Source organism: Dermacentor variabilis, chromosome 10 (assembly GCF_050947875.1).
Source record: "Dermacentor variabilis isolate Ectoservices chromosome 10, ASM5094787v1, whole genome shotgun sequence".
NCBI classification, from domain to species: domain Eukaryota; kingdom Metazoa; phylum Arthropoda; class Arachnida; order Ixodida; family Ixodidae; genus Dermacentor; species Dermacentor variabilis.
Window position 1 is genome coordinate 32,491,218 of NC_134577.1, and position 25,255 is coordinate 32,516,472.

The 25,255-nt window shown below is 46.4% G+C and overlaps 1 protein-coding gene across 1 annotated transcript; it reads left to right on the top strand.

Moving 5' to 3' along the window:
- Window positions 1-1,983: 1,983 nt before the first annotated feature.
- On the top strand, window positions 1,984-22,709 carry LOC142559995 (uncharacterized). Its single transcript, XM_075671728.1, has 8 exons — window positions 1,984-2,128; window positions 6,296-6,513; window positions 9,497-9,757; window positions 13,638-13,777; window positions 16,016-16,139; window positions 19,572-19,719; window positions 21,561-21,703; window positions 22,446-22,709. The coding sequence occupies exons 1-8, from the start codon at window positions 1,984-1,986 to the stop codon at window positions 22,617-22,619; spliced, it is 1,353 nt and encodes a 450-aa protein (XP_075527843.1). The 3' UTR covers window positions 22,620-22,709.
- The last annotated feature ends 2,546 nt before the right edge of the window (window positions 22,710-25,255 follow it).

The following is a 25,255-nucleotide window of genomic DNA, read 5'->3' on the forward strand; positions in this document are numbered from 1 at the left end:
GCTATGCTGCTTACCCTCGCGATAACCGATTGGCTCACTCGCGTAGAGCTCGGGTATTCTCCATCGGCTTGGGCCTCCGGTAAGTACGGCTCGGCGCACTACGACCGCACGCGAGCCGCTCTGTGGCTTAGCGTCCGGAAAGGACCGACACACAAGGTACGCGCTTGCTGTACGTGCAAAGGCATCGTAGGCGAGCTCAAGTCCGAGACACAAAGGGGCCGGCGGACGGGAAGAAACGCGTACGTACCCAGCGCTGTCCTGGAGAAATCTCTCCCGCGCTCGCTCGGCGGACTATAGGGATCTATAAACGTTGGACTAGGGTGCCTCGATGTACCCTACGGCGGACAAGCCCCGAGCCGCCAAGGGCAGCGTACAGTACTCTTCTAGTACACTGTAGGGCAGCGCGAGCGCCTCCACCGCAAACCAGTGCGATTGAAGCGCCACCGCCGACAAACGTCGCGAGTGGAAAGGCAGAGGCGCTGGGACGACACAACAGGTGAAGGCCCGCACAAAGGCGCCGGGCCGTAAGCTCAATCCTCGCAACTTGTTCGATCACAACACCCTACCTTTTCTTGACCCTTGCCTACAGACTGCCTATACAGCAAATCATTAGCCCTGTCTACATACAAAATCAGATTACTCATGCGTTCACAGCTTTTGTTGGATGCATGGAAGGATGGACATATGGATAAAGAGGCATCCAGGTATAAAGACGCAGATAGATAGATAGATAGATAGATAGATAGATAGATAGATAGATAGATAGATAGATAGATAGATAGATAGATAGATAGATAGATAGATAGATAGATAGATAGATAGATAGATAGATAGATAGATAGATAGAAATGGAGGCAGGCAGACAGACTGATCTCGCGCTTCCATAGAACGTGTCTTTAAAAGTCGAAGCTAGAAACATGGAAAACGGTTGTAAGACACGTGTACTGCGGTGTGGCTTCCTTACCTGCAGAGAAGGTAACGCGCTATTTTCATTATCCTCGGCTTACGCACTTGTCTGCTGCGCCTCCTAGCGTCCAGTGAAGCCAAGGCAGGAGACGGTGGTGGCGGTGATGGTGGCACTGTCGGCGACAGCGCTTTCGGCGGCGGTGGCGGCGGCGGAAGCAGTAAAAAATGTGAGTGTATTATACATGCGGAGCCAGGCTGATTATTTGGAGCAGCGTGTGTATATATATATATATATATATATATATATATATATATATATATATATACGGGAAGAAAGGGAACCGAGGGGCTCGATTTTTATTAATCATAAGAAACCAACAAATACACCAAGGACAACATAGCGGAAATAACTTGTGCTTGCTGATTAAGTTAAAGAAATGATAAATACGAATAAAAGTGGAGGAAAAAAAACTGCGATTGGCCGCACGTGGGATACCAACCCACGTCTTCGCATTACGCGTGCGATGCTTTTGCCAATTGAGCTACCGCGGCGCCGTACTCCCTTCCACTTTCCGGGGTATTTGTTATACTACTAGAATTAACCTTGGGAGTGTTAGACTCGGAGCGTTATTGCATTATATAATCATTACTTCATGCTACTGCTGGATACACTGTATCTCCTTAATGCTGATAACATCTGTTTTCCATGCTTATAACCCCATATTGAAGTTTCTTGTTCTTATCCCCTTCCTTTCTCCCTCCGATTGTAATGCCCTGTTATAGCTGACGATGTTGAAGATGATTATGGGCCGTTAGGGTAAATAAATGAAGTTTGAGCTGTGTTCAAAAAGTACCGAACCTTCTTCTTTCTCACGTAAACCAATGTAGTGCGGGGGTCTTCCTTCGCTGGAGATAGGTAGGGGACATTCGTGCGCATGCGTGAGTGGAAAGCGCTACTTGCTGGCAGTCGACCTCTCAGTAAGGAAGTGTAGTGAGCGCTTGTCGGATTCCAGTAAATAGCAAAATGAGCAGCGATATTGCATCAAAGTTTGCCAAAGGCTTGGCGACACCCAAGCCATGCAAACCATTCGCAAGATTCGACAGGTTTTTGGGGACGATGCCACGAGTACCTCACAGATGAAGCAGTGGTACAACCGCTTCAAGGATGCTCGCACATCAGTGGACAGCGAACTGTGTCCAGGCAGGCCGTCAACAAGCCGAGGTGAGAATGCCATTGAGCAATTGCGGACTTTGGTTATGGAGAACCGTCGCATCACTGTCCGAGAACTTGCGAACGAGACACGGGTGTAGCGTTGGATCAGTACATTCAATTTTGACCGAGGATTCGGGCAAATGAGCGGAGTTTCCGCAAAATTCGTACCGAAACTGCTAACAATGGAGCAGAAGCAAATACCGTCTGGAAATCGCACAGTACCTGCTGGACAATGCAAACAGCAAACCCACTCCAACTTTCTGAACACCCGTGACCACATGCGACGAGGGGTGGGCTTATGGGTGCAACCCAGAAACCAAGATGCAGTTGTCACAGTGGAAACGTCCGACATGACCGAGGGGGAAAAAAAAGCGCGTACGTCTCCAGGTCATGCAGCAATGTCAAGGTCATGTCGACCGTTCGACTCCCGTCGGGTGGCGCACCGTGAGTACGCACCACAAGGCCAAAACCATCAAAAAAGGAGTACTACCAGGAGGTCCTTCGTCGCCTTTGTGATGCTGTGTGGCACAAACGACCCGATCCGTGGGCAGCAAAAACTAGGCATGCTCCATCATGACAGCGCACCCGCCCATTCCGTGCATCGGATTCAGGCTTTCTTCGCCGAAGACAACATTCCCGTGGTTCGCCAGACTCCCTGTACTCCCCCTGACATGGCTCCGCGTGACCGTTGGCTATTTATCAAGCTGAAAATGCCGCTCAAAGTAGCCCGATCTGAGTCGAGAGAAGACATCATGCGGAATCCGATGGCCCAGCTGATCACTATTTCAACGGACACGTTCCAGAAGTGCTTCCAACAATGGCGGAAGCTCTGGGATAAGTGTCTGCGTTACCAAGAAAGCTATACACTTTGAAGGGGACTAGGGTTTTTTTACCTCCTAATGAATAAATGTATTTGTGCTGACCAAAGGTTCGATACTTTTTGAACACAACTCGTATATATATATATATATATATATATATATATATATATATATATATATATATATATATATATATATATATATATATATATATATATATATATATACTCGGATATATTCGCTTCTTTCACAGAAACAGCACAGCAGCTGAAGTTAATGTTTATCTGTAGAACGCTTAAGAGAAAAAAATATATATCGAGTTTCACTAGGGCGTCTTTCTTGCCGTTAGGGTAGACCCGATGAAATTAAAAAAATTGAAACGAGAACTAAAATTCAGGCGGCGACGCCGCGGTGAAGTAGCCGCACTACGTCGCAGTGACGCCACAGATTTTGACGGCGACGTCTGCTCGGGCCTAGTTAATTTCTTATCGGCAACCATGGGCTACATCGTGCTCGAAGAGAGCTCAATACTGATCGCAGCAAGAAGGAAAAAACTGACTGAACCACCAACGGCCCAAATACGCGAACACACTTTCAAACCCGTGACGTCACAGTTAAGTACAGGCGTCGGGGTTTCGCTTTGACCTTTTCTTTCTCTTAAAGTAACGGACTTCTTTCTTACCGCGAAATTACCGGGGAAAAAATTGAGTTTTAAACGAATGATTGATCGGTGCAAACTGATTTACTGTTCTTCCTTACTTGTGTCCATTTAAGCGGGGCGCTTGATTTCCCTCCGGTCATATTTGAAAAAAAAAAAGAAAGAAAGAAAGAAAGAAAGAAAGAAAGAAAGAAAGAAAGAAAGAAAGAAAGCTCGTACTACTGAGCCTGGATACTCGGAACAATTGTACTACGTCGTTAGGATTTGTGGACGCAGAATGACGCGCTTGTCAACTACAGCCGGACGCTCTTTTTTTCTTCTTTCTCAACGCAGGGGCGTTGAAAGGTCGTTGTTATTCCCACACTAACCATTGTTAGTGGGAATGGAGACAGAGAGAGAGAGAGAGAGATGAAAACGCTATTGTCTTTGTTCTGTCTGCAGCTAAGGAGACCACACGTAAGTGGACCACGACGTCGTTTGCGGCGTCAACATTTTGCCTCTGCGTATGCACTCGCGCACTGCTCACTACCAACAAAAACATGTGCACACACACAAAGCACAAAAACGCACACAAATGCCCACTGACACTGTTAATTTTATTTGTATGTTGTATTGCAATTCTCGTAACGCAATTTCTTACATTGGAATTATCGGTGCGTTGCAATTTTGCCTTCAAATTATTTTCTAGTGCAATTTGGTATCTGGTTTTTGTTTTTGCATATCCCTTGTGGACTTTCTTACTCTTGGCTGTTCGCTGTACGAGTGTCCGTCCTGCAAGGACGAAATTGTGGTTTCGCAGCTTGTAAAAAAAAAAGAATAATTAATGAATAATTGAACGTTCCGTTTCGTATTGGCGCCAAGTGTGCGATATGAATTTCGTGCGCGTATGACCGACAGTGGTGGAATGAGTGAAGCCTCAGACTAGAGCCAGCGTTTTGACAAGGGCACATTACATAATTTCGTCGCGAAACAATCGATGGACGCGTCAGGAGGGGTGCGTAGGACAAAAAATAATAATTATGTGGTCAAGCAATCGATGGACGTGTCAGGAGGGGCTGCGTAGGACAAAAAAATAATAATTAAGTATGTGGTCACAAAAACAAAACCTATACGCGCAATCAACATAGCATAAAGTGTGTAAGATATCAATACGATAACTGCAAGCAACAAACAGTACCCAAAAGCAAGAGAAGTGTTTTTTAAAATTGCAGAAGCAAAATCATATTCGTCATGGCAGCAGTGGCGGGAAGTGAGTGCCAGTCATCAGTTGTCTTTGAAGAAGAAACTGAATTTACGGGGACATAAAAGAAAAAAAATATTTCACCTGTATTAGCAATTAGGCTTGCGCAATTACCCTTCCATCTCACCGCGAGAAGAGATTTTGTGAAAGGGTGGGAGGAAGTCAGTTCTGCAGTCGTCAATCTTCTTTGGAAAGAAACTGAATTTTCAGGGACATCAAAGAGAATGATTTCAGCTGTATTAGCAATTACCCTTCTGGAATTACCAGAAAAGCAAGAAAGCCAGAAAAGGCGCAACAAGGAAAGGAGGGTGGCGACGACTCCCTTCGAAGTTTTGGCACCAACCACGCTGTACGTCATAGATTATGTCTGCTATAACCAAATTAACTGTTTATCGATAAAACTGGACTACATTGCATTCTAAAGGAACAAAATAATGAACGTGGCAAGTTTAGGGAACTCTGAGCCAATGCGGCCCAAATCTGGACACGTTAAAAAGGATTGGTTAGTTGTGGTACTAAGGGTGAGTGTTTTCTTCTGCCGTTTCTTCTGAGACGCAGAGGCGAAAAGGGGGGGGGAAACAAGAAAAAGAAAAGCCACGCGCGCGGTAAGCAGGGCGTTCCTACGTAGTCCGACGAAATCGGTCTTCCCAGAAAGGATGCAAGTAAGCTTTAACTATATTGTGAGTTCGTGACTCATACCATCATTTTGAAGTTACATTATCCTCAGCTTACCGTTTCGTACCCGCTTGTACGAAAGCTTGGCCCTTGAGAGGTAGGGTGAGTCAAGTAAGCGCTGGAAAAGCGCTTGATGTAGAAAGCCTGGCTCCAGGTTGACCCCATCAAAAAACAATTTGCCCCTTTCCAATAACCCGTTATGAACATATGAGGCTCCGATATCCGTTTGCTACCATACACCACATAGGGCATATCCCATATGTGACCCTATGTGAACCTGTGGGGGTGGGGGGTGGTTCCATATAGAAGTCGTATGTTTGCCATACCATATGGGGCACATCTCATGTAATCTCCGTATGAAGGTATGGTAGTTCTGTATAAAAAGCTGTGTGTTCCTGTGTATCATATGAGGGCATGTCCTATATGATCCCCGCGTAGACATATTCGGCACTTGTATGTTCCCCTATGTCGTGTAAGTAAGGTCCCGTATGATCCCCATGTGAACATATGGGGTACCCACCTGTTCCCATATGTCTTATAGGTTCAGACGGCATGGAGATCTCATATATATATATATATATATATATACACGTCATATGGGGGCATGTCCCGTAAGAGTACGAGGGGAGGAGGCTTCCCTCGTTCATCCTACGGCTGGTATCGCTTCGTCTAATGCGGAAGACTGCGCACTGAGGTCTTCCTGTCGTAACCCTAGCTCTCTGCGCCTTAACTGTGTACGTAACGCACAAGCGTGCACGCGTCGCTGCCGCGTCACCGCGCAGAGGCGGCGACGCCGTCCACGACGACCAAGACGACCCCGGTGCCCACCAAGCGGCCGGTGGCGTACATCTTCTGCACGGTCAGCGCGTTCTCGGAGTCGGGGTCGCACGACATATTCGCGGGCCAGTTTTGCGACTACTTCGTCTACACTCACGTCCTTCCCTACCAGCGCGACATACTGTCCTACGACAATCACCAGAGCTGGGAGCAATTCAAGAAGGCGAGTAAAGCAATGAAGGGAGCTAGTTGGTGAACGCTACGTCCGTCCACGTCCTGTACGTCCTTAATATCGCGTGTGTAAAACTGAGCGCAATACAACCATGAAGAAGGCGAGTGCTTTCCCAAAGGGACGAGAAACCAAAAATCATTTGGCTCGCGCTGTAAGTTGATAGGATGGGCTTGTGTAAATTCGAACACTCCGCGTATCGTGGCAACAACGCGGAGCTCTTTTGTAAGCGAGAAAAAAAATTACGGAAATAAAGGAGGCGGACTGGCGCCATCTGTGTTAAATTCCGGTACCTCTCGTGCGATGCCAATACTGGCATGGCACGGCCGCTCCGCACGCCCGACCATGCTGATAGCTTATTTTATCCCTTCTTAGAAAAGCGGCAATGCTTTCTGTATACTTCACGTCTTCTGTCTCTCACTCGCCGGTGACGTGCGGTCTGTTCTCAACGCGATGTTAATGTTTTGTATGTGTATCTTGCACTGTTTGTCGCGCCTTGCAGTGATGCTATGTTAGCATAGTGCAGTGCTTCTGTGTGCACTACGTGGCACCGCGAAGTTGCGCCGTCATAATCTATTTATTTGTTTAGTTATTTGTTTATTTTAAACGAACCGGAAGAAAGGGTCAGACGAAGGGGCCCGATTTTCGTTAATCGCAACCATGAGACGTATACGTCGATCAACCGACCAAAACTGCTGGGCAAATAAACCGAAGATAACCGCGAAGTTGTGCTTCTCATCTTTCTAAATACACTTGGCCCATAGAAAAATCCAGTCACTATATATATATAAGACGAACTCGGTTAAGCCGAATTCTCGCATATAACGAGCAATATGAGAATCTTTGTTTGGTTTTTCATAGACGCAATGCAAAAAAAAAAATCCGCTTAACCCTTTCAGACGTCACTTTATCCCGTTGATTGAAAAGTTGCTTTCACCACATCTCTTCTTCAGAATCATAGAAAGTGTACAGCTGCAGAAAAGACTAAACATTTTAAATTGTTTAGCGAGTTTTGTCGAGTTTGCAATATTTCAACTCAGTCCGAAGACTCGCTGCGGGAACATCAAATATGAGAACACATACTATATCGTGTTTTGAGAAGCTTGAAAAGCACATATCCAGCCAATTGAAAATTATGCCTGGTTCATGACATCGTGAAAAACAATAAAAGAAGTGAATCCGCTACATAGAGCACGCTGACAGAGTGTAAAAACACCCAGCCATCTACCGCCCCTCATTTTGCTAAAACATTCTGCAAGGTATTCAAAATTGCAGCACAGTTCCAATAATAAGTGTTTCAAGATGTGTGAAACACATTTTAAGTACCATTGTTTTCATCAGTGCTCTTGCTATTGATGAACTCTCCTGCTGTGCACAATTGTGTAGACAGCGTCTCAAAAGCTTAAGACGAACTGTCTCAGGCGTGCCTCGACGAGTCGGGCCCTGGGCGTGCGCATCAAGGCACCCGCCTAGGGCCCTGCGGTGCACATGGCCCGTGGAAAGAGGCGAAAACAAGAGGAGGAAATAAAAAGAGACAGTGACGTTTCCCTTCGTGAACGCGGGTGACGCATAAGCGCGTGGGCGCGATAGCGCATACGAAGCTATCGGCTTTCGGTGCGCCTACACCGTCTGCATCGCAGATCGTATTCATGACAGGGCTCGCGCGGCAGCGGCGTACGCAGCAGCCACCGGAGAACGCCCCCTTGTAAACATTCCCTTACTAACGAAATTAACAAGCATGGTGTCAGCGCGCACAGGCATACATGAACACATCGCACTCAATGACCGCGTACGCTCGCTGTCAAAATTCTGGCGTGAGGAATCGCGGCAGCAGCAGCGAGCGAAGTGGCCTTCGCGCTGTCTGTCGCTTCAACGCAAACTTAACGGCGAGAACACAGCGCCCAGTCTACGGGGGGCCATCGGCCCACCTATAGACTGTGACGCCAAAGCAGATCGCGTTCAAGATAAAGCCAGCGTGATGTGCGCGGCCGAAGTACACCACCTCCCTCCCCTCCCCTGTGCCACGCTGGCGACGGAGGACGGCGCGCTTCCCCCTCCCCCTTTCTGCCTTTGCGCACGCGAGACTGAGCCGCCGTCGTCGACCTCACTTTCGCACGCTTTCACTCGCGCACACAACGTACGGCGCGCGCGAGGACGATATGTTATCACGAGACGAACCCGGCACGTCCGTATCGCAGACGAAACCTGTAGCAACTGCCAGAGGAGATAAACCCAGCGCGCCTCCGCCTACATTCCTCTTCCGCCACGCCTCGCATCGTTTCTCCTTCCCCACCTCTCTCAACGTCACCTAGACTTTCCTACAGGTTGCGGTGCTTTGCCGCGCTCTCAGCGCGCTCCTTCGTACTTTATGCTAGCTCGGAGCTTGCACCGGTGACCTGTGAGACCGCAGATGCCTGCTTGAACTCCCTAGTGAACTTTTTACAGCAGCACGAAGGCTCAGATGGATTTTCAAGGTCGTTAGGTCAGATGACATCGTTTGTGGCTGCTCGCTCATTTGCACAGAAGCGCCAAACATCCATCATAGACTGGATGAAACCAAGCAAGAGTACCACTTGAAAACGGTTATCTGTTAAGTTCAGATGAATAAATGCTTTTTAATGTCACTTTCCCCCACTTTAACTTACTTCACTCACCGTTTTGAAGTAAGATGTTTGGGTGCACCTGGTCATGTTGCCAATTATTTTTCAGATAAGAAGAAGAAATTTTCATGGTCCCTTTGAGTTCGTCTTAAAGGGAGTCTATACTGGATATATATACATACCTGGTTGTTTACGCGCATATTGGATATGCATGCTTATACATAGGATAACAATATGCCTAGCTGGACACCTAATATATCTGTCTACCTACTTAGTTCATCTTTCCGTCCGTCTACTCGTAAGTTTATTGGCTAGGCACCTATGAGTCTACCTGTTCCCCTCCGTTTATTCTGATTGCTTGTTCTCTGCGTTACCAGAGCGCAACTGCCTATAGGAACAAGCTCGACTACTTGGGCTTCCCGAACGTGACCAACACGAGCACGGTCAAGCTGCAGCACTACGGGTACAGCTTCGCGGCCTACGACATCTCCTGGCTGAAATCGCAGCTGAGCACAGTAGCCACAAAGGTCAAGCAGCTGTACAAGGATAACGGCTTGCTCACGGCCGGCCTGGCCTACTACTTTCGCCCCGACGCCGCTACGGACTCCAACCTTGCCAACATCAAGAACATCATGACCGTAAGTGGAGTTGCGGAGTCCTGCGGTGAAGGCACTTTTGTGCTTCTTCAGAGGAAGCTTTAGCTCGGGTCATCATCATCATCAGCCTGGTTACGCCCACTGCAGGGCAAAGGCCTCTCCCATATTTCTCCAACAGCCCCGGTCATGTACTAATTGTGGCCATGTTGTCCCTGCAAACTTCTTAATCTCATCCGCCCTCCTAACTTTCTGCCGCCCCCTGCTACGCTTCCCTTCTCTTGGAATCCAGTCCGTAACCCTTAATGACCATCGGTCATCTTCCCTCCTCATTACATATGTCCTGCCCACGTCCCATTTTTTTTTCTTGATTTCAACTAAGATGTCATTAACTCGCGTTTGTTACCTCACCCAATCTGCTCTTTTCTTAACCCCTTAACGTTACACCCATCATTCTTCTTTCCTTAGCTCGTTGAGTCGTCCTCAATTTAAGCAGAACCCTTTTCGTAAGCCTCCAGGTTTCTGCCCCATACCTGAGTACTGGTAAGACACAGCTGTTATATACTTTTCTCTTGAGGTATAGTGGCAACCTACTGTTCATGATTTGAGAATGCCTGCTCCTATCTAAATACATGTAAAAGGAAAATTTGTTTTACTCAGCAACCACTGCCCCAAATTTGAAGAGGTTTGTTGCATTTGAAATGACTTAAAATCTAGTGACTGCTTGTTTCGAATTTTCGAGTTAGGTCGTCAATTTTTTATTAAAAATTCACAAAAATAGAAAATTTGGAAAAACAAAACTATAAAGTTTACGACTTTGTAACTTAACAACGAAAGATGATAATACAATTCTGTGAATTGTATCTAATAGTAAATCTAAAGCGGACAAAATTGATATGTTACACATGAATATAAAAAAGTTTAGTAATATGGAAATATAGCTTTTGCAGAACCCTTGTAACCGACGCAACAAATTCACGTAATATGTAAAATGACATAAAGAATTTGTCCGCTTTGAATGATCTAATGGATGCCGTTTACAGAACCGCAATGTCTGTTCTTGATGCAGAGCTATGAATTTGTAAACTTCGTGCTTCTATTTTTTTCGAACGGTCGAATAATTTAAAAATCTTTTTAACAAGATTCAGGCTCTAAATCGAAATTTCGCTTCCAACAGTCGCTAGAATTTAACTTTCTCTCTCAAATGCAACAAATTTCATTGAAATTCGTCCAGGGGATATCTCAGAAGAACGTTTTTTGCGTTTTACGTGTATTTGAATAGGCCGCGTCGGAGTTGGGCCCGAGCTAAAGCTCTGACGGCGTGCTTGCGCGACCATCTGTGACTATTAATGCAATTTCTATAAGACCACACGCGTCAACGAACTTGCCGCAATTTCCTTCTCTCCTTCCCTCCTCTCTCTCCCTGTCATGTTTGTTTTCCCCTTTCCCATTCTCCCGGTGTAGGGTAGCCAACCGGGCGTTATTCTGGTTAACCTCCCTGCCTTCTGCTTTTCTCTTTCCCTCCTCCGCGGACTCTCCTGCATGGCTCATCGTAAGAATTGATTTTCGAATCCGTTTATTCAGAGTTGATTCACAAAGCCTGCACCGAGAGCGGGAGGAGGGGGAAGGGGGGGCGTCATGTTATAATAAAATAAAATAGAATTTTGGGGTTTTCGAGCCAAAACCACGATCTGGTTATGAGGCATGCTGTGTAGCGCGCATTCCGGAGTACTTTGACCACCTGGGATTCTTTAACGTGCACCTAAATTAAATGTACGCGTGTCTTAGCGTTTCGGCCCCATCGATACGCGGACGCGTAGTGGCAGGCGTCGAACCTGCGGCCTTGAGCTCGGCAGCGCAACGCCATAGACACCAAGCTACAACGCGGCAGGTTGTCAACGCTTCTCGTGAAAAGTGTACCGCAGTTTTCTTTTATGTAACGAACACAATTGAAGAGAATGCTGCGATACGCCGAGAATTGAACACTATCCAAAGGTTTTATAAAATACGGTACACATTTTTATAGCCTTCGTGCCGTGTTGTTGCAAATAATTTATTCGCAAACCATATAGTACCCCATAAACAGCCAAAGGAATACGTGGAAGTACCACGACAACAATATACCCGGTGTTTTAAGAAGGAAAAGAAATTGCGTTGACAAAGGAATTTCGAATTGCACCATGCGACATTATAATGTGCTAATGTAAGGAGAACCGTAAAAAAGAAAAAAAAAAGGCAAACGTAGTGCCGATGTGGGTGCATGGTCCAGTCGGTACAGCCGGCACAGTGAAGCGAAAAATCGGCTGCGCAGGTTGAAAAAAAAGAAATACCGGTCAGGTGACAACACAATGTGCGAAGCCATCGCCTTGCATAACGACAGGTGTTTTCTATAATGCTACGTGAATACTATACGCGTTCAAGTGGTCGTAGCCTCCTCGTGCCATACGATTACGGAACGCCCTCCCTGATTTTATTGTCGACAAAAAGAGGTCAAGAAGAAACTCCACCCAGGTCATACGCTCGAATTTCAATGCATACTGACGTCAAAAGTGGCATGGTGGTTTGTATTCTTTTGTTTTCACTTTTACGCGTTAGTCTATTTAGTTGTACCTCCGAGTTCATCATCATCATCATCGTCATCATTATCATATTTTATGTACACTGCCCAGGACGAAGACCTCTCCCTGCGATCTCCAATTACCCCTGTCCTGCGCCAACCGATTCCAACTAGCACCTGCGAATTTTGTAATTTCATCGCCTCACCTAGTCTTCTGCCGTCCTCGACTGTGCTTCCCTTCTCTTGGCAACCATTATGTTACCCTAATGGACCACGGGTTATCTAACCTACGAATTACATGGCACGCCCAGCTGCATTTCTTTCTCTTGATGTCAATGATAATATCGGTTATCCCCGTTTGCACTCTGATCCACACCGCTCTCTTCCTGTCTCTTAACGTTACGCCTAACATTCTTCGCTCCATCGCTCTTTGCGCGGTCCTTAACTCGCTTTCGCTTCCTTGTAAGTCTCCAAGTTTCTGCCCCATATGTTAGCACCAGTAGGATGCATTCATTGTGCACCTTTCTTTTCAATGATAAGCTTCCAGTCAGAATCTGGAAATGTCTGCCGTATGCGCTCCAACCCATTTTTATTCTTCTGTAAATTTCCTTCTCATGATCAAGGTCCCCTGTGAGTAATTTTTGCTTTATTCTTGGTGTTTCTTATCCTTGTTTCACTAGCGTTAGAGCGTTCATCGTTGTCGCATTTTCTTAACCGACTTCATCTTTTCGCGCTGTTTTGTCGGCTATATTGTACAGCTGGCGTTCTTCTCTCTCTGTCTCTCTCTTGTACAATGATTTGGTTTTATATGGTGGTGCGTTCGTGAATATACAGTTTTCGTCGTATTTATTACTCTGACGCCCCGCCCCTCTCACCCAATGAATCATACGAGGCCTGTAAGGAACATGTAACTAAATAAATATATATAAAAATTAAATTATGGGGTTTTACGTGCCAAAACCACTTTATGATTATGAGGCACGCCGTAGTGGATGACTCCGGGAATTTCAACCACCTGGGGTTCTTTAACGTGCATCTAAATCTAAGTACACGGGTGTTTTCGCATTTCGCCCCCATCGGAATGCGGCCGCCGTGGCCGGGATTCGATCCCGCGACATCGTGCTCAGCAGCCCAACACCATAGCCACTGAGCAACCACTGCGGCTTCTTAGCGACATGTGACAGGTGTATATATGTGTATATATATATATATATATATATGTATATATATATATATATTGACCACATGCACTTTGCATTGTGGTGAACGAGGTTTAAATCATGGATCAGGGACCTCAGAGAGGTGCGACGTGACGCTAACGCATTTCTCTCTTTTGCCGCTAAATCGCCACCGAATTCTTTCCCGCAGAGCATTAACGGAATGCTAGACGCGGCGCAAGACAAGAACACGACCAACCTGAAGACCACCTTCCTGGCAGTTAAACTGAGCGGCAAGGATTCGAGCGGAAAGAACGACGCCAGCGCCTTGCAAGAGCTCAAGGGGGTCGCGTGAGTACACGTATCCCCTTAATAAGGAGTTTTGGAAACAGGGGACCCAAGCGGCATATGCGTACCTATAGGGAGAGGGGGACTTGCTCCCCCAACACCACCCTCACTGTCAGAAGTGCTGGGGGGGGAGGCAAAGTAGGCCATTTGCGTCAGTCGAGCGTCAGTACGTGTAACAGGCTGACGCTCGACTTTGCGATGTGAGCTTTCTGCGGGACGCGCCCTACGTACCTGCATTGCAGAGGAGGCTGTGACCAGGGCAGTCCAAAACAAGTTTCACCTTCTCAAGCTTCCATGATACCGTGTTTTAATGCGACAGCGTTAGGAAGCTCGTGTCGCAGAAAGGCCGATGTCGTCGGCGTCGTCGGCGTTGGCCGTGAGCGAAAAATCCCGGAAGGCAATTCATAAATAAAAACAACTTGCAAGATGGGCTGGTTGGCAATCTAACCAGGGTCTCGGGAGTGTGAGACGGAGACGCTACCACTCGGCCATGAGTTCGATGGTTCAAACGGGACAAAAGCGCCTCTAGTGAATGCGGTGTTGCCTTAGAAACGTGTTTTAGAAAGTTATAATGTGGTGTATATCGGTAATTATGAGCATGTAAATTACAGAAGTCGTAGTTAAACGAGTAGCGAAGTACGTTTCCGCTACATTTCATCTGCGCTTGGCGCACACGCAGCGCCATCTTGCGGCAAACACAGAAGACCCCCTCCTCGCAATGTACGGCGCTGCCCCGACAGGTGGCGCGCCACTCGCCCGCTTCTCCCCTTCGTCTCGTCAAGAGCATGCCGAGCGAATGAGTGGGCGGTGCGAACGGGGTGCGATAACGCTATCGCGTTCCACTCTTGAAGGCGAAGCTTAAGCGTCCTCCAATTTTCGTTTGGACCGCCTAACCTAACCATCTTTGAAAGCACAAAATCAGCCTTGCTTTGTTATAATTTAGCCGTCTCTAATCACTGTTGCCATTTTAGCGATTTTGCCGCTAGATTTACGACTTGTCTGTTTAGCGACAAAGTTTTCGAGTTGGCGGCCGGAGGCATTTCTTGCAACTTTCATGAACTATTGACGTCATTTTAGCGACTTCGAAGTTGTGAAAGTTGCTTCAAACATGGCATCCTATAGAAAGCAGTTCGTTATTCAAAAGATATACATGTACGCGGACGAAACTCGCCGTATGGCGCATAGGCTCCGTGACCGTAATGAAGCCACGGTTGCCTTCCACATTTGTAGCCTCCACATTTTAATTAAAATTATGGGGTTTTACGTACCAAAACCACTTTATGATTATGAGGCACGCCGTAGTGGAGGACTCTGGAAATTTCGACCACATGGGGTTCTTTAACGTGCACCTAAATCTAAGTACACGGGTGTTTTCGCATTTCGCCCCCATCGAAATACAGCCGCCGTGGCCGGGATTCGATCCCGCGACATCGTGATCAGCAGCCCAACACCATAGCCAATGAGCAACCACGGCGGGTCACATTTTAATTGTGCTTCACAGCACAGCGGTCAGTCACAAGCTTCACATTGTGCTCACAGAATTAACGTTTTTTTTTTTCATTCTTTCTGAAACTTATTTGAATGGGTTTGAAACGTTGCGGATTCTGCGACGTCATTATAAATGGATTCGATTGGCGGACGTTCGCAAGCGGAGCAGCAAATTAATTAGAATCAATGGGAATAAATTTGATGTTCACGTTTAGAACACACCAAGTGAATAAGATAGATCGACCGCATATAGAAAGGCGTAGATGTCGCAGCGGCTGAGATCGTTCTCGAGAATATGAACAAACCGGTTCCTTTTCTCACGGTTTCCAGCCGAATCAATACGGTTTCTTTCAGGTAGTTCAAAGGCGTAAGCGCAGTATTTTACCTCTAAAAATTGGCGCAGTTGTCGTCGCCATGTCAACAACACGCGGCGAAAAACTTTGTTCTGCTATGTGAACGTCGAGAACCAGAAAAATTGAGGGATAATGTAGACTGTAGGTGCCTTTTCTTGCTGGGAAAGCTCTCTCTCTCTCTCTCTCTCTCTCTCTCTCTGTCAAGCCACAAAGTCGTTTAAAGCCGACGGACGGCGTTCGGCTCCCGTTGGCACTAGCACCGCAGTTAAGTCTAGTGACTGTTGCCGGAGACCTGCGCCCTCGACAGCCTTGTTGTAAAAGGAACTGTTGAAAATTTTTGTTCGTACGCGGCCCATCAAGCGGGCGACGAGGCATGACTGCATGTCTCCCTGCGATGCAGCAACATTGACCTGCTTATACTGCTGACCCACCTGGTGGACGTCCCCAGCCATCCTAACTGCAAGATACTGCCACTGAGCCGGTACACGGGCGACGCCTTAGACCCCGTAGAGCCGCCAAGCATGGTAAGCGAACGATAGAACCATATAGATCTTTTTTCTTTTTCTGATGTTGAAGAAAAAACATTCAGAGCCATTACATTCTGCGAAGGTGGATGACCGACGGAGATGTATGTAACTATGAAGAAAATAAGACAAAACAACAAAACAGTTTAACGCAAACGCGCACGTTGTGTTTATTTCTATTTACGTTTACCTCGTGACCGCAGTAACTATGGCTTTACGGTCGCTACGACAGACGGCCGTGGGCTCTGTGACGGCGCTGGAGGTGTTCTTAGCGAACGTTAGGTCTATGAACGACCGATGGCGCGTCGTGCAGACATCGGTCTTGGCGTAACGTTGAAGGCCGAGCCTTTCCAAGAGAAACGCCAAGAACCACTTCCTGCCGGGACGAGACACGTCGACGTTAATGTCGCCCACAGTGACGATTGAATTGGGGTGCCGCCGGGAGGATCCACCCAAATGTGTCGCTCATAAAGTCTTCAAAGTCCCTCTTTGACGTCCCCGGGATGGACGTATACGGTGGCGACAACGATTCCGTCCCCAGTCTGTATACGGCGGACGCGTCGGCACATTCCCACGGCAAGGCACTCGCCCGTCGTTCTGCAAGGCATAGGGCGCAAGGGCCTCGCTGTCGTTGTTTGCGTCGATCGCAACGCGTCAAACCATCATCCATCGCCGGTATTTGACACATCTGGCCTCAAGCGCAGCTGGGACACGCTACGCTGACACGATTTTGCCTTGTGCTTAAACTATCTCAGCTCTGTAGGCGACGCCATCGTTTTTGCATACGCACATCACGAAACGCTGGAAACTATAGCTATAATGCAGCTCCGCTATATAAAAACGTCAGAGACATATGCGCAGAACATCCGGCGCACAGCAGCTACATAGCATACACAACTCTAAAAGACATCTTTTTGCCGCAAGTTAAAACACACACATAAGTAAGACACATAAAGACAACACGGGCATGTGTCTTCCTTTTGTGTGTATTTTAACTTGCGGCGAAAAAAAAAAACATGCCTTTTAGCAAGCACCAACTAGGCCAACAAGTAGTTCTGTTGCAACACCTCTAAGAGCAAGCGAATGAATCCTGCCGAAACAGCCGGAAGGGACCGTAAAGATATAAACCAGTTTGGACTATTTAGGTATCCTTTCAAAACTGTATATTTTAAAGAAAACTGTGATACGCTCGTTATGAGAACAGAAAGTAACGCTAAAGGTAAATTTATTTTCTTTCACTTTCGCGCCGGTATACATCAATGTGACGTACGTCCCGGATTTCGAAGTATTTTCGTATTTGGGACGCTGCGGCTCACTAAATATTCCGTAAACTTGCCAAGTTCAGGCTTTGACTGTTTTAGAATACAACCCAGTCCAGCCTTAGCCATAAGAAAAAGGAATGAACGAGGTGCGAGCAGATGGTGACAAAATTCACGACGCCGCGGCTATAGCTGACGTACGCGAGGACTTGAAGATGGCGTCGGGCAAACCTTCGTTCCTTTTCAAATTTTTTCCGGTTTATCGAGCTTACTCTTAATCTACAGAAGCGGATGAACCAGCACAGACGGTCACTTTATCTAAAAAAAATTGTTGAAAGTTGCAAGACCGAAGAAAAAAAAGGAAAACACCAAACGCCAAGTTTTCAACTCTGTATCTAAGAAATAAATAAATAACGTTATCACAAATCTGCAGACTGTTCCTGTTACATCTAAAGGGTACGAAATTGGTGGGTTATGTGTAGGCTGCTCGGAAATTTGCCTCAAATTTGTGAGTGTAGGACTTTTGCGATGCCCTTCTATTGCAAAAGGGCCCTCGTAAATTGCAAACTTGCAGATGAAATTTCTCAGCTTCAAATCTGCTAACAGTTGCGGTTTGCAGAACTGCGAGATCTGTTTTCGGTCCAGAGCCACGGATTTGTAAGATCGTGCGTCCATTTTTTACTGGCACGAGCATCGAGTGACACACTTGTTTCTTGTGCTGCGCTGCCGGTTCACCTCCTGAGACGACCGGGGAGGGAATTCAAAATAAATCAGAAAAAACTATAAAAAATAGTACAGCACAAAATTCATGGGTTTCATTACATATATATATATATATATATATATATATATATATATATATATATATATATATATATATATATATATATATATATATATACATACATATACATATATATGAGAGCCGAGCATAAATTAAGTTACAAGTTGAGTTACTGAAGTGTCTGCAATAATTCAAATTAATTAGAAATCACTGATTAGCGCACATCGAAGCGCAGAATCGTAGACTTCATAGACCCGCCACGTGAGCACCACTTTGACGAAATTCCTGGAAACCCGGAAGTGGAAAGCGGAAGTAATGACGTCACACACAAGAAGGTGGCATGATATTTGACCGGCTGTACCTGAGCTTGAAGCTACTAGCTCGAGAATCCGCGGAAGTTTACCTTCGTTTCTTTTGGCTGCCAATTCATTTTCATTCGTTTAGTTGCGCATTATGAGTGCTGTGTTATACCAAAGACGCATGTATTTTGTCCACTTTTGTAGGTAAGCAGGTGTGAAACCACAATATATATATATATATATATATATATATATATATATATATATATATATATATATATATATATATATATATATATATATATTAGTAGGCGCATAGTAGCAGCATTAGTAGGCGGTATCGGAGTTCGCCTCGAGCTAATAATTCCTACAAAATGTGTCAATAATTTGTGAGCACGACTTTTGTAAAACCCTGACACTGATCGATTGTAGCGATTTCGCGTATAAGGTGGAAGCTCGAGCACCGCATTTGTTCCAAGGCTTGAAAGCGCGCTGGTTTGCATTCCGTCACCATAGTGTAGCTGAAGCGGCAAAGGACGAAAGGACACGTAAGGGCAAGTGTTTTGTGCTCGTGCGTCATTTCGTCCCTGTTTATTTTTTCTTCTTCCCTGCTTGAGCTATTTTCGAGGCATTAATTCTCTTTAAATGCTCTAACGGGTGCAATTTATAAAACTGCACTTTCTTTCTTTCTTTCTTTCTTTCTTTCTTTCTTTCTTTCTTTCTTTCTTTCTTTCTTTCTTTCTTTCTTTCTCTCTTTCTTTCTTTCTTTCTTTCTTTTTGTGCATGCAGAGCTCAACTTCGTGCTCGAGTTCTTTCAACTTACAAGCTTTAAGCAATTTCCTCAACATTGTGAGGACCTGAATTCGACTACCTTTTACAGTCGGTAAACGTTTCTCAAATGAAAAAAAGAAAAGAAGAGAGAGAGAGAGAGAAAAAGAATTACTCAAGTTGGTTGAGAGGCTGTGTAACGAGGTAATTTCTGCGTTTCACGCGTGCTTGAACAGGGAGAGATATGGGAGTTGGCCTGTCGGTAGACCATCTCTTACCGCCGTGCAGTGCGCTCCCTCCATAGATTGCCTCCCGTTCGCAGGAACGCCTGCTGAACTCCATCGACAAGCTCAAGGACGCGAAGTTTCGCGTGGCCTTCTCCACAAGCTTTGCGGTGTACCTCTTCAAGCCCTTGGGCGGTCTCAAGGATACCACCAAGTTCGGGGACAAGTGCATGCACAGCTTCTACGGTGAGCGCACCGGTGGTTTCTAAATGCGAGTAGTAGTAGTAGTTAGTAGCAGCAGCAGTAGTAGTAGACGTCGTTGCTGTTGGTTAGTAGTAGTAGTAGAAGTAGTTATTGCTGCTGTAGTTGCTATGTGGTAGTGGTAGTAGTAGGTGCGCAAAACTTACGACCGGTTTATTGGTGTCGTGTGTATATACAAATCGCAAGAATGAGACTGAGATGCGAGCGTAAAAGCAGAGATGCCAAGTTTTAGCTTTGCGCACGAATCGCTTGTCCACGTTTCCCGACCTGGTCTTTGTCGCATCGTAGCGCAAGCAGAAAGTATCAACGGCCGTCAGCTAGCCCGTCTAATTGCCCCCCTTTGAACGTTAACCACTCTGCGGTGCGCGTGTCTGTCCGTCCGTATCCAACTTCGTTGACACACTTGGTGACCCAAGCTGAGTAATTGCTTGGGCCACTACAGGTATGCGTTGGCTGCTGTATTACTGAGCAGACACATGGGCCGCATGTTATCTGCCATTAAGTGTGCATGTATAATAGAACGATTAAAGATAGCGCGTCAAGCTCTTTATGAAACACTTTGCTTTTTCGCATATATCACAATGCAGCCTCGTTCTCGTTACTTCCGTCATCACGATAATAATAATAATAATAATAATAATAATAATAATAATAATAATAATAATAATAATAATAATAATAATAATAATAATAATAATAATAATAATAATAATCGTAACAGATAAAACTCATCACCACATTGCGAATCGCATTAACTTAAGCAGTCAGCTCCGAAGGATGGACGCGCCACCAGTTTTTTACAGCGAGAGTTTCTATAAAGTGGGAGCACGCATACTGGTTGATTACATATATCCTGGCAATACCGGAAAAGCATGCGTATATGCTTAAAGGGACCCCCAAGAAGGCTAAAGAAAAACTGCTGGCAGTGGAAGCTGCCGTAGCTTCTTACCAGAAAAGGTGAAGCCAACGCTCGCCTCTCCTTCATTGAAATAGAACCTTGTCGGGTGATATCCGCTTACAGATTAAACGACTTCGCTCTTTTATTTGCAATGCTAGGCTAACTAGGAAATAAAAAATGGTTTTTTTCCCAGCGAAAAAAGTAATTTCTTCTGAATATTGATGGCGTTCTCCCCCAATATAGTGTGCCAGGATATTCATATTTCATACTGATACCAGTAATGCAGAGATACGCGTAGATACATATCTGTCCGGTAGAATAAGCCTCGATTAACCAAGGTTGTTGATTAACTCGTGGGAACTGTGCGAAAAGCGCTCCTTCATCATTTTTTAACGTTTATTTATTGTTTCATTGTGCCCCCTTTTCTGTGGCTTCACCTTCGGGACAGAGTTTCCACTCCAGCAGTTTTGCTTTTAACCTCCCTGAAAGAGATTACCAACCAACTTTTATGGTTGGTAATCAACCAACCAACTTTTAAAGTGGCAACTTTCTTTGCCACTTTAAAATCATAATTCCTACTTAAACCGCGAACAGCGTGCTGGATTTTTATGACTTTAAATTATGGTCATTTTATTTCCATCAACGTCGCATAACACATTCTGGCCCTTTAAGTAAGTCCCTTTAAGTAATTGCGTGTAATTAAATGCTCACAACCAATTGCACTGTTTTGCAGCTTTGTGGTTGTTGAATTACCTATTGCAAATTAGATATTAAGTTTACACCTTACGTGAGGTGACAACAATTACGAAGTGCCATATCAGTGCTCTATCTTAGTGCTATATATCACAGAGCTGTATCATATACATTGATTACTGTCCGTCTGTTTTAGATGTATCCGTGGTAATTTTTTTTTTAATATCCGACGCAGACGACATGAGCGCGCTGTGCGATGTGCCGGACGCCAGCATCGTTGAAGACGAAACCAATCCCGCCGCTTCGACCGCCACGTACTCGAATAAGCAGAGCGGCATCTTCATGGTCTTCGAGACGAACAATGCCACTCGCGTAAAGGTGAGACCTCCATCGGTTGACAGGGTCGAGGGAAAAGAAGTTTGCATTCCACGTTCTTCAGGAGGTGATTCACACAGGACGCCATAACATACGTCATCAACGGCATCAACGGCAGATCATTATTCTAGGAGTATCTCATCGTTTTCTCTGTGCCAATATCTCACTTTGTCGGGTAGAAAAATTGCCGGCGAAGGTCCCGCTGCTTCTCCTGAATTCGAACCGCCCGCGCCAAGGCGGAGGAGTTGACGTCAGCTACACGGGACCTCGCTCTGTGCAGCTGTTAGGTGTTTTTTTTTTTAACTATTTACCTCTTCGAGCGTTCGCGGCCTGGGCTGGCGAGGGTGGTTGCCGCATCGGCGCCTGTAATCAGGAAAAGCGATGCCGCTCGCCGTGAGGTGACTCATAAAAGTGTTGACTTCGCACATGACCTCCGAGATGGGACGGCGGCGCGCGGCCGATCCAGCGGCCGTAGGAACCAACGTCGGCAGGAACACCAATCTCGGAGGCCATGCGTCACATAGATGAAAGGCATACCACAGTCTAAAACAGGGTGGCGCTATTCAGATTTTTTTTCATTTTCGTCATTTTTCTTGCTTACAAAAAAAAAAACTTCCCTTTTCGTTACAAATCGAGAACTCGTTAGTTCGGCAGCCTAATCTTTCAATCTGACTCAACTCGATATTTGCCACTGGTGTCGCGTTCTAAACGCGCTTGCGCCGGTTCTTCGATCGGCTCGCCGCAGGTGAGCCAGGCGTTGGCCAAGGCGCGCGAGAAGGGTGTCATGCTCACCTGGGCCGTCTACGAAGTGCACCGAGACCAGATGCTCTGCGAGAACAAAAAGAAGACGTTGGAGCGGCTAGCGACCGTCAACGATTCCATGGTGACGTTCTTCTTCCCACCCGAGGAGGAGCGCTGACGAAAAGAAGTCCCCCTTCCTGGCTGATCCCGTCGCGTTCAGTAAAGAGAGGCAGTTGCTGGGACGATTCAGTGTGTGTTGCTAACTTTAGCGAGAAGAAACAAGTCGCTACACAACGAGCGATGGTAGCACGTCCTGTAGCACTTCCTGGAAGGACGTGCTGCAAGCATTTTATTTTTATCGAAACACGGTTTATTTTTCATCGAAACACGCAAATTACACCGAATATCCAAAGGAAAGATCGCGACGAAGTGAGGGCGCGTGCGTGCTCAATGCCACATCTCGACACCGGGCTTTTTGCGCCGACAGAGGGAGGCGCAAGAATGCTGTTTGGCATCGCAGAGTTTTGACACGCGCTCCCGTGATAGCGCGATATCTTGTGCCCACTTGTACACATAATCGCCTGTACACACGCGCGCCTCTCAACGGCGTTTTTCTTTTTCTATCTAGGCTACCCGTTTCTTAACAACTTGTGTAGCGCCACAGAATGATCTAGCCTAACATGAAAAAAGAAATTGACCGACAAGGTTTTACCAATAACCGCGCCATTGTTCCGCTGTGTCGAACAATACGTCACAACAAAGGACATGCAGTGTCTCAGAGGCATCGCCTTAATTTGGTCTAGCCAATTCGGGCCATTAATTTGGTCATTTTCTTGGGCTAGCCCATTATTGGACCATTGCGATATGTGCTACTGAATGTGTGTATTCTTAAATGTATTTTAGATATATGTGGTACCTTCTTCTGCCGCCACACGTGCGCCTCTCGTCAACATTCTTTCCTCGGCAGAGTCAGACTTCGCCATCGTCTTCGTGGCCAGGAAGAGTAATCACGAGTAGCCACATACGCCGTGTTGTCCTATTCACAGCCAGCACTGTGCTCTTAGATTAGCGAAGCGGGGTGACGTGTAGCTTTTCACCATGCTAGCTGTACAACCATATGGTGGCCTCGATGACGTCACTGCGTACCACTCACAGGCGACGAGGCCGCTCGCGCATCGTACGCTACCACACCTACACCTTGCTAGCCAAAGGACCTTCGAGTCAGTTGAATGCCAAGGTTATGTTGGATATGCGTTGTCTTTTTACAACGAAGCTGTTGATGCGGACCCCGTGCCGTCGTTGTCGGACTTCGTTAAAAAGGGACCACGTGACCTAGCGAGCGAGGAAAAGAAGAGTTTAGCGGGGGGAAAGGGGTTGGAGTGACCCCTTTCCCCCTGTGAGAATACTATCTTACACGCGAATCTTGTACAGGTGTTTGTCACACGGTGCATTTTCAGCGATCGAGTCAGATCGGCATCGAATGTATCGACTGATTGATTCCACCCTGCCGGGAAAGAAACAAATGTTATGCTGGCGGTTTGCGGCCAACGAACAGCGCCCAGCGACTGAAAGGCGATACGAGGAGCGCGTGGCTGCGGGCACTTACTGCTCCAGCAAGAAGTGCCGGCAGCCACGGCAATCGTCATACCAATTCAAACCAATCGTCGAAACGATTGCAGCGCCCGCATCATCAGTGCATGGTGGGCCTTGTGCCCAATATACGGAGCTTTGAATTAGTGGTTCCGCACATTCCATCCCAGCTACAATTATGGGAAGACCACGAGTAGTGCGTACTCCTGAGCAAGAACCTGCCTATACCGCGAGCGCCAGCGAGAGTTGGCTCATGAACGGGCTCGTGGTCGTAGGGCCAACCCCGAGCTGCGCGCCAGAGATGCCGAGTTTAAACGGCAGTGCCGGGAGGCCGACCCCGAGCACTCGGTGTAACACAGCTTCGCCGTTCAACCATCTTCACGGACTGGAAGAGGCGGTTATCTTTTTTTTTTCATAAATTTGCACTTACCTGGGGTCCTTGAAACGAAATGAACCAAGTCGGTACCGCACAACAGTGCACGTGAAGCGCCCAGGTAGTCATTATTACTTCTTCAGGCGCGACGTTTCTTGCGTATTCCTTCTTTAGAATGCTTGCAATGTTCCTCGACTTTATGTTTTCGCAGCTCCGTATTTTGCCTTTCACCGCGGTCACACCACAAACCGCGATAGGCACCTTGCGCAGAAGTACACAGTTGAAGCTTCTCAGAATCGACAGCAGCACCAGAACACCCAACCCATGGCGAACGGCGGAAGCAAGAAAATTCAGTTTCACCCGACAGGCGAAGCATTGATTGCGATACGCAGTCAATCTAATAGTTTTATTCACTCTTTTATACTGCTGTAAACATTCGCTTCCTAACAATTAACAAGCATGTCGCCATGCGCGCACAAAGTGCGAGCACGGCGCTTGCTGCCAGCATGGAAGTGATGGTTTTATGTGGATTTGCCTGCGTTTCATGCTTATGGCTTGGAACGGCTTTGTTAACATCGCACTATCTATATTAAAGCATATATATTTCATTATAAATGCAACAACTCGCAATAACTTTGCATCGACGCAGTCTTTGGGCTAACTCTGTTGGATAAACAAACACTGCACAGGGGAGGGGGAGGGCGGAGGTTGTTGCGCCACTAATCATTAGGTAAATTTGCTGCTCATATTCATCCTGAGGACCAATAAAGATGTCGAAGTTTCGCCCGAAAGACGAAGCATAGATTGCGTTATCAAATTAGCGGACAGCTATACGAAGTAAGGTGTCGCGC

Excerpts from the sequence above, each read along its gene's own strand:
- LOC142559995 (XM_075671728.1), top strand. The coding sequence starts at position 1,984 with ATGCAAACCATTCGCAAGATTCGACAGGTTTTTGGGGACGATGCCACG. Across the intron at positions 2,129-6,295 it reads CAGGCCGTCAACAAGCCGAG|AGGCGGCGACGCCGTCCACG; the intron begins GTGAGAATGCCA and ends GTCACCGCGCAG. Across the intron at positions 16,140-19,571 it reads CCGTAGAGCCGCCAAGCATG|GAACGCCTGCTGAACTCCAT; the intron begins GTAAGCGAACGA and ends TCCCGTTCGCAG.